Raw genomic sequence first — 15,978 nt, forward strand, 5'->3', positions numbered from 1 at the left:
GCAGAAAAGGTGAGCTTGTTTAAATACCAACAACTCAAGGCATTGTACTAAAAAGGTAACTCCTCCATGCCAGTCCATTCTTACAGCAAAAGAACAAAACCCGCTCAACAACAGTCTTGTTTTAAGCTCTGTTCAAATCATAAGGGACTGAGGGTTTTTATTTAAAATTTTCAACTGCTTGAAAAAAAGTTTCAGAGTGAGAGAAAGGTATGTAGAAAGCATCAAAATTTTAAGTAGTAATTAAAAACAACTTAGAGCAACAGATAAAATACCTTCTAAATTAAGATAAATACTTTAACCAACTTCCATTAGCTGTCTGTGCCTGTATCTTAATTTATGTTAGAGGCTTTAATTTATTGCTCCCCAGATCGTTTTTAATTACTACAAAATTTAAACCTTTTAGAGTTCCCACAGGTCACAGATTCTGGATATAATTGTCAAATTAAGCTTCCCTCTGCTCTTTGGTTCCCGGCTGGCCACAGCAGTGTATTTCTTTGCATTACACAGAGTGATATGACACATACAATTCATGTGTAACACAGTAAAAGTCAAATTAGTCCTACACAAAGCTCAAGCACTTCAGTTTCTAAAATATGCAAACATTATGTAGTGAGAGGAGCTAGCTCCACACTAATTAATATTGCATCTCACTTTCTACTTAAAGGTCAACTCTTAGAAAAACTGAAAGTCTGCATATGTAAATTGTTCTGAAATTTGCTATGCACAGAAATTAAAGCTCTTCTTTCCAACCCACACGTTCCTTAAGCAATCCAGGTCACTCAGATTTATCTATCTCAGCCAATGCATGCCACTCAAGCGTCATTATTTAAGGTGTTACTCAGTTGCTCAGTTTGGACCACTCGAGCATATTAGTAGGGAAGAGGAACATACAAGAAAGGCACAAGGAAAGGCTTCTGAGCAGCCTTCTGCAGTAGCTACATCTCTCGAGAGCATACACTCTGGTCACGGTGGTCTACAGTCTACGAGTCAGAATGATCCAGGGATACACTACTGCCCTCTGCCTCTACCCAGGCAGAGTTTGAGGTCTCTGCCTTGAGCTGGTATCCACTGTGAAAAACACATACTGTAGAAATAATTTCTGAAGCTCCACTCAGAGCTATGGACATTGCTATTCTTGGCCATCTCTCATTGAAAGCAGCATGTGAGGGGGGTCTTCGTCCTTTATTCTTATCTGAAAAGAGGAAGCTGAGATTCAAGATGTAGTACAAGGAAATGCTACCACCTGCATTCCTCTCTCCCTGTTCTTCATTCATGAAACTACTTCAGATTCACTGAGTGACAGCTCCTTCTCTCCTCTGACTATTCCATTTGTGTTGCTTTTTGTTTGGTCCCCACTAGAGGCCAATGACATTCACAGTACCATCAAACTACCAACAAACCCCAGAAGATACCTTTCTGAACACGCCCAATACACTACACTTGACATGCACCGCTTGTCACACCTATTACAGTTCTATCAACCTGGACTATCCAATTCCTTCAGCATCTATTTTCCTAACACAGTGAAGGCTTACAGACCAAAACTCATCCTACTTTCACAGCTAAGATACTCCTACGCGTGGGAAAATACCAGCCCCGGCTGCCTCTACAGAGAGAAAGATGACTGCAGAGATTGACTCCAGAGGGCTGAATAACCGGAGGTCATTAGCTCACACAAGATGGTAGATTTAAACTGCATCTGCAAATACATACCAAAACATCAGGCAGGGGGGAGTCAAACTTGTACGGCACAGTGTAAAATATAAAATAGTACATTAAACACCCTTCATTATAAATCAAATATTCCCTTTGTATTCCCATATATTCCCCGTATTTTTTTAACTTCAGAATCTGTTACTTCTTTAGTAAAAAGTAGTCAGCTCAGAAAGAGACAAAATTAAACATATTTAAAAGAGCCAGAAAAGAAGTGGTGAATAAACTCTAGGACACACACACATACACACATCTTGTAGCTACCCAGAATTTAAAGGACTTTCAGAAATGGGGCAGGAGAAAGGCTCCTCTGACAATCAGCCAAATTTTAATTCTCAATAAAACCATAGTTCCTCTAAGATTACCAAAAAAAGTAGAAAATATTTTTGAACTCTGAAAAGACTATCTGTTTTCATTAACTAGTCTTTTTTTTTAAAGGAAAACAGAGTCCAAAGCTACAATTTTAATGAAACTCTCAAAGTTTGTCTTGAGGCAGAAACCAAGAATGAAAAACTTCAGTAGCTAGCATCTGCCAAAATTGTAAGCTATTGATAATTAGAGATCAAAAGAAGTCAAATGGGAAGTTTGCAAGCAGTTTAAACATAAATGTTGCTCTAGGATCACCCTGTAACATGCATACATACACACACACTTGCAAAATAGTATGTCATACCTGTCTGAAACAATGTAGAGGGGCAGCTACTGATTCAGTCTCTTTCAGATAATCATCCCAATTAAACTGTTCTGGAAGACACAAGATAAAAAAAATACCATACAGACAGTTTTTAAAGGGAACTTAAATTAAAAGGGGCTTAGGGAAAGAAATGGAGAGGAAGAACCCAACTACACTGTAGAATACTTGTTTTTTTTTTTTCAAGAACAGGATTACTCTCGAATTGAAACTCCACTACTGGAAAACATACAACCCTTGCTTTAAGAGCACCGTTAATTTACAGGGGTGATCACATAATAGGCAAAATCAGTATCAACCTTCCCCAATTTATTTTTTTGTTGCTGTTGTCCACATACAATGATACAAGTCAGGATATCTAGATTCATTTCTCTGCGTAAGGGCCTCCCAAACATCCCTCTACAAATCACGTTAGCCTTGACGTTCCCGTAACAGCAGGACTGATATGATAACCTCATAGGAATAGTGAGATGATACATACTGAAAAACACAGATGCATAGATTCTGTTGAAGTATATGTTGAAAATACTATCCCCAGTTCACTAGAAAGCAAAAGGATTAGGTACAGCCTTCCAACTGCATGCCTGTCTCTTTTCATCTGAAGTCTGATGAAGGTTTCTCTTTATAGGGTAAATAGTATGGCACTGTTCAGCAACGGAATCATAGTATTTTTTCCAGTGTTAACATTGGCATTGTTTATGTGCATGGGTGAGTGTACTCTGTATTTGATTTAATCAGTGTTATCGGTTTTGCATAGATGGAACAATATGAAGTGCTAACATCAAAGATATAGGCATTACTTAAATTAATATAAAGCACAAGAGAAAAACTACAATGGCACAGCCAACAGTTTTGTTCCTAAATTATCTAAGTGAGATTTTTTGCTTATTTCTCTTGTTTGGGCAGCTGGCATCTTTCTGATGTTCCTGAAGAGTAAAATTGCCCATGAACCCCAAAATGATGCAGTGATGCCACCCAGCGGCTCAGCAACGGCCATTCACATGGCCTACAGCAAAATCCTCCGTGATGATGGAGAGACTGCACTGGGTTTATCAGTAATCCTTCCAAAAATGCCACTGGGCACAGTTAAACACATCTCTGCAATTTTTAGGAGAGAGGAGAAGCATAGAAACAATCAGAAAACAGCAGCATTTTCCAGCACTCTCACATTGCTTTTCTGAAGGATGTGTGGTAGCTCGAACACAGAGTCTGCCTTCATTAGCACAGCATTTAGTTGAAAACATATAGTGCCTCAAGCAGAAGAGAACTACCCCTTTGACCAGCTGAGATCCTCTTTTTTTTTTTTGGCAAGTGTTTTGTGCTTGGCACTGCAGAGGCCATGTGTTTGTTAGCCAGGTAACAAGTAAAATCTCAAAAGCTGTTAATTTGGTGGTCTGGACTGTATGAAGGCTAGTAACAAAGACACTTCAATATAAGATCTTAGAAGTCCACCTATTTTGGAATGAAAATTCACACATTTATACAGTTACATTGATTTTGTATTATTCACAAAAGGCAGAGTATATTAACTTAAGCATATGTTAGATAATTGTATTTCAAAAGGCATACTCATGAAATGGCTCTTCAGAGCTTTCTCCATAAAGTAGCCTCCAGATCTGTTGCTCTTTTCATTGAGAGGCCAAGGAGGCTGCAAAAAATAAATATGATGAACTGCTAGCAAAGTTTCGTCTTTTAAAAATTCTTCGAGTCTAATAATGAAGTTGCCGCTTCAGGTTGACTTCTGATTAAAAAAAAAAAAAAAAAAGGTTGTTTTTAATCACAGTTCACCTTAGTAAACTTTAAAGTACCCAATACAATAAAATTAAATCTAGCAAAAAGAAAATGTTAGCTATGTCCCAGCTGTCTCTGATCTAACATGATGTAAAAGCTGTAACTACAAATGAGAGCCTTGCTGTGTTAGGGACTGTATAGATGTAGATACACAGAGACACTACCTTTCACCAGGAGAAATGCCCATTCACCTCCTCCAAAAAAATTCTCTCTCTATACCAGCATTTCCCAAATGTTCTCAATTGTTAACAAGACTATAAATTTGGTGGGATTGCCCAAAAGTACAGAGAGAAACAAATAGGGTTTTTTTCTAGGGAACGTTTACTAGAAAGACACATAATGTCACACAAGCAGCCATCTGCAGATAAAGCCAAGGGGAAAACAATATTGCCTGATTCTTTGCTTTAAATCCTGGCTATTGAAACCTCTTTCATCAAGGAGAAATCACCTGAAGTTTAAATTAGAACCTATTCACCTATGAAGCTAACCTGTATTAAATTAAAACCAAGCTCTCAGAGATGGTGCTAATTATCATTTAATTACTGCAGACAGAGAAATAGGAGATCAACGTATGTTTGAAACATATAAGATGAACATCTAGGAAGATAACCACATTGAAAAAATCTCTAGACAAAAAGCTTTTCTGTATTCTCAGTGTGTACAGGTAAAAAAGCCGTTGTTTTATATATATTTCTAATTCTAAAGCCCCTGAAAACATGCAACTTCTGAGAAATAAAAATCCTTAAGAAAATTAGCTCGCAGCAAATGATTTAATATGCATTTCTCTTCCCACTCAAACCTGCAGGCTGAATTAAACAGGTTAAGAAAAACCCATTATGCAACAAGCACAACTTGCAAAGTGAAAACTAGAGAGAGAAATTAAATTTTAACACAGAAGAATAAACCAGCATACACTGGAAACGGGGGAAAAAAAAAAGAAAAACCTAAAACACTCCAGTAATTAGGACCTTTTGTAAAAAAAAAAAAAAAATAAAATAAATTAAAGTCTGTAAACAACACAGGAGTGAGACTCTAGAACTGTGATCCAAGACAATCGGCATGGGCAAACAGCCTGACTAATTTTAAAATGCAGGAAATAAGTTTATGCCACAGTTTCTTGCATTACTGGTAACAACCCATGGGTCAACGACCCTTGATGTTCCCTGCAATGCTGTATCAACACGCTAACACTTCTTGTCAAACCTGACAATCACAAAGTAATTCAAGCTAAAAGGAACCCCAGGAGGTCTCTAGTTCAGACTCATGCTCCTCTAGGGTTCCATCACTCTCAACATGAAGATTTTTTTTCTTCCATCAAGTATAATTTCTCATGCTCCAGCTAGTATTTGTTGCCTCTCATCCCTCCACTGCACCTCTGAGAGGAGCCTGGCTCTGTGCCCTCTACAGTCACCTGTCAGGTAACTGGAGACAGCAAGACAATCTCCCATAAACTTTCTCTTCTTTTGGCTGAAGAAACTATTTTTCTGGTTTTGGGACCAGTTCTCTGCTTACATCTTGCATTCTGGCCCTTTCTTCATTTTTTTTTGGACTGACAGTCAGCTTGCTCAAGTATAGCAGAGTCTTCCTTGCACTGGGGAGCTCAAAACTGAACACAATACTCCAGATACGGTCTCAAAAATACCAAAAAGAAGCAAATCCCTTCTCTCAGCCTACTGCCTACAGTTTTGCTGACAGGACTCGGTATGCAGTTGACGTCTCTCACCACAAGAGCACACTGCTGGCCCACGCTCAGCTTGCAGCTTGCCAGGAGTCCAGGGCCTTTCCTGCAAAACTGCTTTCCAGGGCAGCCAGCTTCCCGCCCGGGCTGCTGCAGGGCTCCAGTCTGCCCAGGTGAGGGAGGGATTCTCCATTTGCCTTTGCATCTTATGGGGTTCCCGTCAGCCCATTTCTCTAGCGTGGGGAGGTCCATCTGAAGAGCAGCCCTGCTGCCTGGCCTAGCGGCTACTCCTCCCAGTTAGATGTTGCCCACAAACTAGCCGACAGTGTGCTCTGTCCAATCGTCCCCATCTGTCAGTAAGGCATAAAATAACATCAGCCTCGTACCGACCTCTGAGAAATGCCACTACCAGGTGGACCTTGTGTCCTCTGGCAGTAGAGACAATTTTCCATCCACCTATGCAACCCACATCTCACCAGTTTGGCTGAAAGGACACTACAGAAGATGGTACAGAAAGCCTTGCTATAGTCGAGACGAACAACATCCACTGCTCTCCCCTTGTTTACAGAATCACTTATCACAAAAGGCAGTCAGTCACACACGGTTCACATTTGGCAAATCCATCTCAGCTGCTACTGACCTCATCTTCGTCCTTTACTTGCTTGGAAATTGCTTCCAGAAAGCTTTTCTCCATAGTCTTCCCAAAGACTGAGGTCAGGCAGGCCAGCCTGTAATTTCCCAGGCAGCCACTTCTTGTCCTTCTTGACACCGAGCATACTGTTTGCCCTTTTCCAGTCATCATGAAACTTGCCCAATCACTATGACCTCTCCAAAATGCAAGAAGCCTCACAGTGACATCAGTCAACTACCTTAGCACCCCTGGAGGCATCCCATCTGCTCTAAGGAGTATGTGAATGCCCAGTTTGTTGAAGCGCTCCCTGTTTTTTACTGTACATAAATGCTTCAGTTTAGTTTAAGTCAAAGCTTTACAAAATTTAAATTGAAGATTTTAATCTATGAGTTGTCACTTGTGCATAGGTAGAATTTAAGGTCCTGCTTTATTTAGGTTAGTTTAATACAGTATCACCATAGCCTAAACACTGTTTAAGCAGACGGAACACTTCATGTCTTCTCGTATCACCTCTAGGTTCCCTAGAGATGTATCTTTTCTAGTCTTCATCCCATTAGCTCTCTTTGCCAAAGATGAAGCTTCCTTTTAATTTTGGTTTACATACTCCTGCAAACATAATAGTTTAAGTGGAAGGTATTTCATACCCTTCTTTATACCTTCTACCTCCTTCTATATGTTGTGATCATTCAATTAGAATTTTTCTCCTCTTCCTCTCTTTCTCTACCTACTTTAGTCTATTTTTTCACCTGTTCTTCTCACATCACTACCTCCCCTCCTCTTCAACTTTTCCCATCACACATCCTCCTGAAAACTCTGGAGACTTCCTGGATGCTAGTCCAAAGCATTGTAAGGCATCTTTCTTCATCCAGTATCAAGAGATTCCTTCTTCCTTGCCACCAATAAGCAACAACATAGGATAAAAATTACCAGCTCATCTATAGAAGATCGGAGATCTTGCATGATCTTGCACAAAGCACTCCTCTCTAAGTGTCTGACAGAGCTGAGTCTAGATTTCATGAGTAAATTCAGTGCTCAGACACTAGATTAACAGCGTGGTACTGAGTGACAGAATACAGATGACAAGAAGGCTTGCCTGCTTAGCACTGCTTCTCCACAGAGCTTTTTCAACACCTTGCTCTCTACTGTAGAAGGAGGCAGGGATGTTTTCCAATGATTCGTGAAATATGGTTATCTTATCCACATATGAAAAGCACTTTGCTGGTGGGGGGGCATCTTATGGGGCTCCATCTGTCATGTCAAACAACACTATTTTAAAACATGCAATCTGAGTCCAGTCTGACTGGAGCTCCTCTTACACTGCAGAATAGGGAAAACAAGACAGAAATACACTTCCTTTACTGTCTCAAAGTAACAGGGAAGAATAACAAAGATGACTGTTAGGATCCCAAGAAACATAAGATTTAAGTCTGGCAAATGTAACAGCAGAAAGCTGTACTATGTCTGGTGGTATCAGGGTATCGTACCTTTTATGCATAGTCATCACCTCAACTACCCAGCTACCACGTTAGAATCTCAGTACGTTTGTTCAGTGACTACACTACTTGTAAGGAACTCCTCCGCTGGTACACAACAAAAGCTTGGAACAAGACCATCTATTATGAGTCAGAGGGCAGGGAAATATAAGCAGACTGAGAGTTTAAGTAATCCAGTGACATTTTATCAAGAATTAAGTAACGACACCTGAAGAGATTTTTCTACTTCAGTCAACAGTACTCATGACATTTCTTACTACCCCAAATCCAAGCAACCAACATGAACATACAAAGGGTATATGAAGATGCTGCTGCTCTCTCATTGCAGCCCACAAAAGTTAAATTGCTAGCAACTCCATGTATATGCTGCCATATAGCACCTGCTGAAGATAGTAGAGGCTGTTTGATAAGAAGCTGGATCATTTCTGGCAAGCGTGTTGTTTCCTCAGCTTATTACAAAAACACAATTGATCTGAAGACAGAATTTGTTTAAAGTAAAATTAGAATCCCAGGCAATTTAATCCAGTTAGGAATCCTAAAAAACTCAGACTATTCTATTGAAAATCCTTTCTCTGGCACCAGCAAACACATTACGGAAATAAGAGAATGCGGCAGAAAAGGCATGAAACTGGGAAATATATGATGAGAAGAACAGACAAATCAGTACTGATCTAAAAAAAAATTAGTGTTTACACACTATCATTGATTATATATACAAAAAGTAAAGGCTAGTAAAACTATCAGGCTCAAATCAAGCTGTTTCAACCAATATTTTCTATTCCAAAACATACTTTCCTAACAGAGCTAGACAAAAGCAGTGGTATGTTTTTAACTACCCATCAGTAATAGCCAAAGAGATTGCCAAAAAAAAAAAAAAAAAAAGCCTCAGGAGACAGTACAATCCAAATACACACTTTTTCTTTCAAGGTACCTTAACTAATAACCTAACAGCTGCAATACCTACCACTTTTTAAAGACGGGTTGTTTGCCTCCTGATTCTTTCCATCTTTCTCTTTTTTAATATTCTTTGAATCTAAAAGACAAGATCCCATTACATAATAAATGTAATATTCACATCATAACGATGTCCAACATACACAGAATGTTTTCAAATAATACAGTGTGTCTTGTTCCAAATACTTTCTTTTATTCATTTCAGTGCATACTCAAAAAGGTATTTGTACTACAATCTCCGCACTATTTTTCGTTCAAAATATATTGAGAAGCACAGCATGAAAAAGCAGAGTTTGACTATTTTATATTACATTATCAGAATAAATATAGTTGCAGAAAATATAGTATTAGCTCTACAAAGAGCAACCCTGTCCTAATTTTTAACAGCTTTATTCAACTTACACTTAATTTGAGATCCTCAAGATCACTGGATATCTTTTAAAATCTTGTCTAAAACACTATGAACTGAGAAAGAAGAAAAAAACCCAAACCCAAACTAAAAGCGTATTTCTGAGTTAAAGATTCTATTCTGTATTTAAATTCTTGAATACTCAAACACAAGCAGCTATCTCAGTGCACAGGTCAGTTATTTAAAAAAAAAATAATTCAGAAGAATCTACCTTCTTTATCATTTATCTCTACACACATACAGAAAGGAATCTGTCATATTTCATTTTTGCTGGATTTTAATACGTATGAGACACACAGGGGGACTGGGAGGCTAGAATGGAGAAGACTGAGGGAAACAGTTCCACTTGTTCCTTTTAGTCTTTAAAATATGTTGATTTGGTGACCCGATTTTGACATTCAGGGACTCAAGTGCAGTACGACACTGAGTTGGCAAGCAAAATGCAAGTATATTTTCAGATTTAAAAAGGTTATCAAGCTCTGCATGGCAGGATGATTGTCTGGGTTTGCAGAGTCACTTCTCTGAAAAGGGACATGACTCAGCTCACACCTTCGGTCATCCTAGTTAGCCTGAACTGTTACAGGTGAAGGATGGTTCACTTGTACTGAAAGATCATGTTGGTACCTGATTCCTGTAATCACTCGCACTTAGGTCTTTAGCTATTGACTGGCTTGCACTTGAAATAAACACAGTCCTAATGTAGAATAAGAAGCATTTGGTGATCAGAAACACTTGAGATACAATAAATTGTTCTTCATGAAAGATTAAGCCCTAATAGTGTTTCTCTTGTGTGTTCTCTGTAAGACTATTGTTGAAACAGAGAGTACCGATGAGCAACGTGCGATGTTCATAATTTCCATCCCACTTTTTCCATTATTTATTGGGGAATTGCCATGTACAGCGAAAGGTAAAATAATGCAAATCTTCTGCCATCAATTCTGAATCCCTCCCTCATCGGTCAGTGAGAAGGCGATAAGCCATCCACCTAGCTCTGTGCCGGGTAGAACGTGCTGCTCCTCTGGAGAGGGCACAGCCCTGGCCATGGCCCCCGTGTGGGTGGCCAGGCAGGGCCTCACCAGCCAGGGCCACCCCACCTCCCTGGCCAGGAGCCACCACCAAGGGGGAGGCACTGGGGGCAGACCCAGCACTGGGCACGTTCCCTGTTTACAGGTCGAGGCTGGGATGGGACATGGGCCTTCAGGTAGACCCAGCTCAGCAGGGCCCACGGCCAGGGCGGGCAGGGCTGCAGGGGATGGGAGACCAGCCCTGCTCTGGCATCGCTGGGGCAGAAGCTGATGGCCCTGGGGGGGCTGACAAGGGGTCCTGGGCAGTGCGGGGAGAGGCCCCATGTGATGTTGGTCAGGGCCATTAAAGACTGTTGGTGTACTCAAGGCCAAGACACCTTTCAAGAATAACCCAGACTCCACAGTCCGAGAAAAAATACCTACAGCTACATACCTGTTCAAAATATGCTGCAAAAATATCAACTGTTTCTCCTAAAGCAGATATGGGGAGTACCGCAGATCCTTTGAAAAGGAAGGAAAATGCTATGTTTACTCCTTGACTTAGTCTTCTTTCCTGACTTACGTGCTCTTTCTTTTCTATAAAGTTTACTTTGAAATATTTTCTACTTGATAGGTTCCCAAAGAAAAATCCTTATGGAGGTCAACTTCAGATGGACCTGCTCAAATGCTTCTGGATGGTGCCCACAGAGCTCCAACCCCAGTACTTCCTCAGGACTAGGGCTTTAACCCACACAAGTGAACAACTACCAGGGGAAATCTGAGAAGGGACAGTGTTAAATCTAGTTCATTAACAACGACAAGACACAAAGCTAACGTTCACCTTTTCCCTCCTACAGATCAAAATATATTCCATCCAGCCTCTCTGGGACTGAACTGAATCCAGCTAGTTCTCCTCTGGGTGGTGGCAATCAGCAGCAGCCTTTTGCCATGCTCTACAAGCTCAGCTAGTCAGGCTTTCTCAAAAACAGTTGAGACGGTCATAGACATCAAACTGACAGCTTACATAATAGATAACTTCACAATCTGCTCACTTCCAAAGAGGAAATCCAAGAGTCCCACATAAGAGAGTTACTGAAGAGAGCTAATAACTGCTTCCTGTGAACACCCAAAGCTTGAAAGGACAGAGTCATGAAAGAGTATCTACCCAACATTGCCAGATTTCAAACAAGATGACAGCCTTTCATGATAAGAGACATCAAGAACAGGTGAAAGAATGTGAAAAAACGTAGCCTGGACACCAGATGAGTTCTCACTGACAACCAACACCCAAATTATTTATTTCCTGTACCAGTTAGGTTTAGTGCCTATCTCACAAATATCACAGAAAATACGAATGCTGAAATGGAACAGTCTTGGCAACATATTTTTCCTCGACATCAGCCACTAGAAAACTATGGGAACAGGAAGAGATTATTATATTAATAAGAAAAAAATGATTTCTCAATAGAATTTTAAACATCTATTTAATTTGAGGTAAAGGCATCTTCATTCATAATCAACCCAAGGCACTATCACTCCTTTTTGATGGTCAGAAATTTACTCTTTAAAATGCTCAAGTAAAACTCACCCAGCACATGCAGAAGCATCCAAAAATAAGTCTGAATAAAACCAAGATTGTTTTCAAAGGTGCCCCTGGCTTTTATGCATTCCAGACTTCAGTGTTGGGAAGACAGTTACAAAGCCAGAGTGTTTTGTCTAAGCAGATGAAAAGCTACTAACAGCAAGAATTATTAGCCTGTTTTCACATGGGATATCCTGTATCTACTTCTATCTCAGAAAACCTTCCCCCCAGTCTGTACTTCACAGTTGCTATGATGCCTTGGTCTGATGTGCCTCTTCCAATGTCAGTAGTTAGGGTGGATAAGAATTTATGGTTTATTTTCAAAAGCAACATTAAAGAAAATAAGATTTTACTAAAATCCAATTTGATTTGGATGCATGCTGCCTTTTTGAAAAAAAAAAAAAAAAAAATGCATGCCAATCTACATTTCAAATTTTGATATCCTAAATTCTAGTAAAAATAGTTTCAAAAGATCACTGAAAACATCATTAAGACATAGAAGACTATTACATCAAATCACTAGGTTGAAGAAGACGACTCCCTCAGCATATGACCCTCCACTTGGTCAAACTTTGCGGTCAAACCTCAAAAATGAGGTTGTGAAGGAGGGAAATACTTTTTGTACCTTCGGAAGTATTTTCTTTTCATTTCTTTCACATAGCCATGTTCAATGACTAATCCCTTGAAACCGGAAAAGTAGACTTGAAAATGGGAACTTTATTTATATATTGGAGACAGAAGAGACTTATTAGTTCTAGAGTCTTGAAGCTCACGGTAACAAAAAAATAGGTCAGTTTAATTCATTATCTATCTTCCCCTATTCATAAAATTCACTTTTAAAGAGGCAAGTTTCAGTTTACTTTCCAGTGTAAAATACAGTATTTTTTACATTATTCCGTCAAAGCACAAACAAAAATTAAATGCTGCTGCTGCTGTGGACTTAATTACATGCTACTTAGCTCTCTTTAAAAAAAAGAAAAAAAAAAAAAAGCAAAGAATGCAATACCGTTTTTAAAATGTAGTAATACATGTAAGTATACAGAGTTTATATATTCGCTATGTAAATATATACATACAGGCTAAATACTTATTTTCAAAACCTCATGAAAGACTGTTTCTTCTAGGTAGCAAGGTTAGAATACAGCATATACTAAAATTACAAAAGCAGCATATGTTACTGCTGACCAACTGTTCTTCTACAGTGCACTTCGTAAACTAAAGCCATACATACAGAACAAGATTAGAGTAAGATTACTTAACATAGTGCTTTCTGCTTACAGATTCAATACTCCAATGTTTACATTACTATCACCCTATCTGTAACCACAGAATTCTTCTGCTGATAAGATTACTCAACAGAAGACTGGCATGACCAGCCACATGTATCATGCAATAAATTAAAGACAAGGGAGAAAAAAGACAAAGCTATCTTGACTGACTTGTGAATGACAAAATAAAACAAATCAATCAGAAAAGCACCTTTAGAATATAAGGTCTGGTAAAAATAATCCTGGTGACTAATGTATAGTTCCTCTTATAAACTCCCATGTTGAACTCCAGCTTCCTGTCTGAAATGCTTTAAAAATCCACAACAGTTCTTTCTGGGAAGAGTTAACCTTTCAAACAAGATGATTGCTTTGTCTGCATACTGACATGCATTGCGTCTTTTGACAGTATTATTTTTTACCACAGAATGGTGTGCTACCTGAGGAGGCATATACGTGTTATCTTCTAAGACTTGCTATTATTTGCTTGCTGTCCAATGTGGGGGAAAAAGCAGTTCACAGTCACGCTTTTGAAGTTTCTGCACCTATTTCTTAGCTACCTTAAAGTCTTCAACTGTGACAGCTGTTCGAAACATGGCAGGAGACCACTTCTCTGAAAGGAACCCCTTGTCTCTTCCTGATGGACGTGAAATATCTTTGAGTGACATAAACATTTACTCTTTCCACATCACACAGTTACTCGCCTTCAAATGAAGTTCATTTACTAAAACAAACCCAAGACTTACTACTGCTCAGGGAGGGGTCTTCTTCACTCCCTATCACAGAGTTGTGAGCACCTTTTAGTTATCCTTGACCAAGCCTCAGTGCACACAGTTGAAGATATTAAGACAGAGTGAATATGAAATGTCTCCTTTCCCTTTTTTTTGTGCTTCCCTAGTGGAATTCTTATCTGCCCAGAACAGGGTTTCTCTCAGTATATTTAGAGAACAGCCATGTAGAAAACCTACAAGAGAAGGGAATAGACTTCTTCCATAAACTCTTGGTGCAACAATTAAACAGATGACTCCTGCCATTATAGAAAATCTATTATAGCAAAGGACAATTATTTACCAAGGGAGCACACAAGCAAATAAAGCAGCTTGGGCTGAAGGTGGAAAGCTCAAGAAAAGTACAAAAGTGTTAGCAGCCTTTTATGGGGGAAGACTAACCATCTGAAAGCCTTGAAAAGCAGCAGCAACCTGGTTTCAAACAGTGGGCCTTTCTCTCTTCACATTCTCTTTGTTTCACCAACCCAAACACCCTTGTTTTTTCTTAAGTCTCACTCTTTATTTTAGCACTTAACTCACAATTAACTTCTGCAGATGTGACACAGCAGAAATCACACCTTCGCAGTACACTGTGTATTTGTGGATTAATTTCTTTAAAAACACTTGTTTTATCTTCAAGAGACAGCTTGCTAATGCCACTCATTGTGATAAAATTTGATTCCTTGTACTACTCAGTCATTGCCCTGCTAAATTATATGCTGTTACAGGATAAAGCATTACGTTTTATTTAATATCATACCTAGACACATTCTTCAACTTCATAGGAGTATAGTCACTTCAAGGCTGTCACAGGACAAAATCGCTTAGGTTGAACTTGTAGAACTCCAGAATAAGCCAAATTTAGCATACTTACTCTAAAACAATGTGAAGACTGAACTTACCTCTATTCAGTACATGTCAAAAACTGTCTTCTTTAATCTAGCAGTACAGTAATTGTCAAGTAATATTCCACCGCCTTCAAAAAGAGAATTTAGCAGGTTCCTGTTTTCTTTCCTCTTGGATAAAAGTTACCAGGCCTTACCTTTAGCTGCTGTTCTCCCCATGGTAACACTTCTGTGATCTCCTCTCTCACAATAAAAAGGCTGAAGTTGAAAGACCAGTTAATTCTTCCTTTCAGCACAACAGTTTCCTGTGGAGTAGTAATACAACAAGTTAGGGGGGAGGTTGTTGTTGGGGTTTGGGTTTTCTTTTTCTGGAAAGGAGGATTTTTTTTTTTGTATTGGTGTATAATTATCTTGATGGTTTTAAATTGCAAACGTTTAACAAACTCTCTGTAGAAGAATAGCATGTAAACAACAGATATATCAAAGTAGAAATGACATAGAACCCAAACTTTTATTTCATTGTTTTAGGCAGTTCATTGTATCATGATCTGCGTTTTCTGTGGATTTCTTATACAAAATATAAAATGTGCTTTATTCTTTTTTTTTTCCCCAATAAACATTGCTGAAAGACGGAAGAAAGACTTTCATACATAACTCACCCATCCTGCCTCACTTGCACAGAGTTAAACAATTATCAATTTAAACACCTTTGGGTAAAACACACTAGCTTGCACAACTACAGTGGAAAGGGAAACAAAACCCTGATGTAAGAAATCAACACAAAGGCCCAAGTGCTCATTGATTCCCCTGCCCACTCTGACTTGTAACAGAGCACAGAGAACCTGTTAGGGAAAAACGCTAACTGCCGATAAAAGCAGCAAGCCACATTCTGGTAAGCTTTAGAAACTAGAAGGGACAGATTAGTTTAACTATTGTAAAACAGCAAAAACAAACTTGTGTTGTTGTTGTGTGTGTGTTACTGTGATTTCCTACCCCAGCATCTAGTTTTTTGAACTTTGTGTTCAATTCAAGTCAAACTCATCTGAAGCAACAAAGCCAGCAAGTTTATTATCCTTTTCCATTAACTTTTCAAGTAATAATGGGTAAAAATACATTCAAACTTCTGAATTATCTTCTTTGATTGTTTCCTTTCAA

General features: G+C 39.0%; 1 protein-coding gene across 2 annotated transcripts in view; it reads right to left on the reverse strand.

Moving 5' to 3' along the window:
* SCML2 (Scm polycomb group protein like 2) overlaps positions 1 to 15,978 on the reverse strand; it is a 72,650-nt gene that overhangs the window by 43,519 nt on the left and 13,153 nt on the right. The window contains exons 2-4 of one of the 2 annotated variants that reach the window (XM_033010139.2): positions 15,021 to 15,128; positions 8,962 to 9,030; positions 2,387 to 2,457 (exon numbers count right to left, since the gene is read on the reverse strand). In XM_033010139.2, coding sequence (XP_032866030.1) covers positions 2,387 to 2,457; positions 8,962 to 9,030; positions 15,021 to 15,042 — 162 coding nt within the window. In that variant the 5' untranslated portion in view covers positions 15,043 to 15,128. The remainder of the gene's footprint in view (positions 1 to 2,386; positions 2,458 to 8,961; positions 9,031 to 15,020; positions 15,129 to 15,978) is intronic. The other variant, XM_033010140.2, reaches the window with a different exon arrangement.

Source organism: Tyto alba, unplaced genomic scaffold (assembly GCF_018691265.1).
Source record: "Tyto alba isolate M040663 unplaced genomic scaffold, T.alba_DEE_v4.0 Super-Scaffold_14, whole genome shotgun sequence".
In the NCBI taxonomy this organism is placed as follows: Eukaryota; Metazoa; Chordata; class Aves; order Strigiformes; family Tytonidae; genus Tyto; species Tyto alba.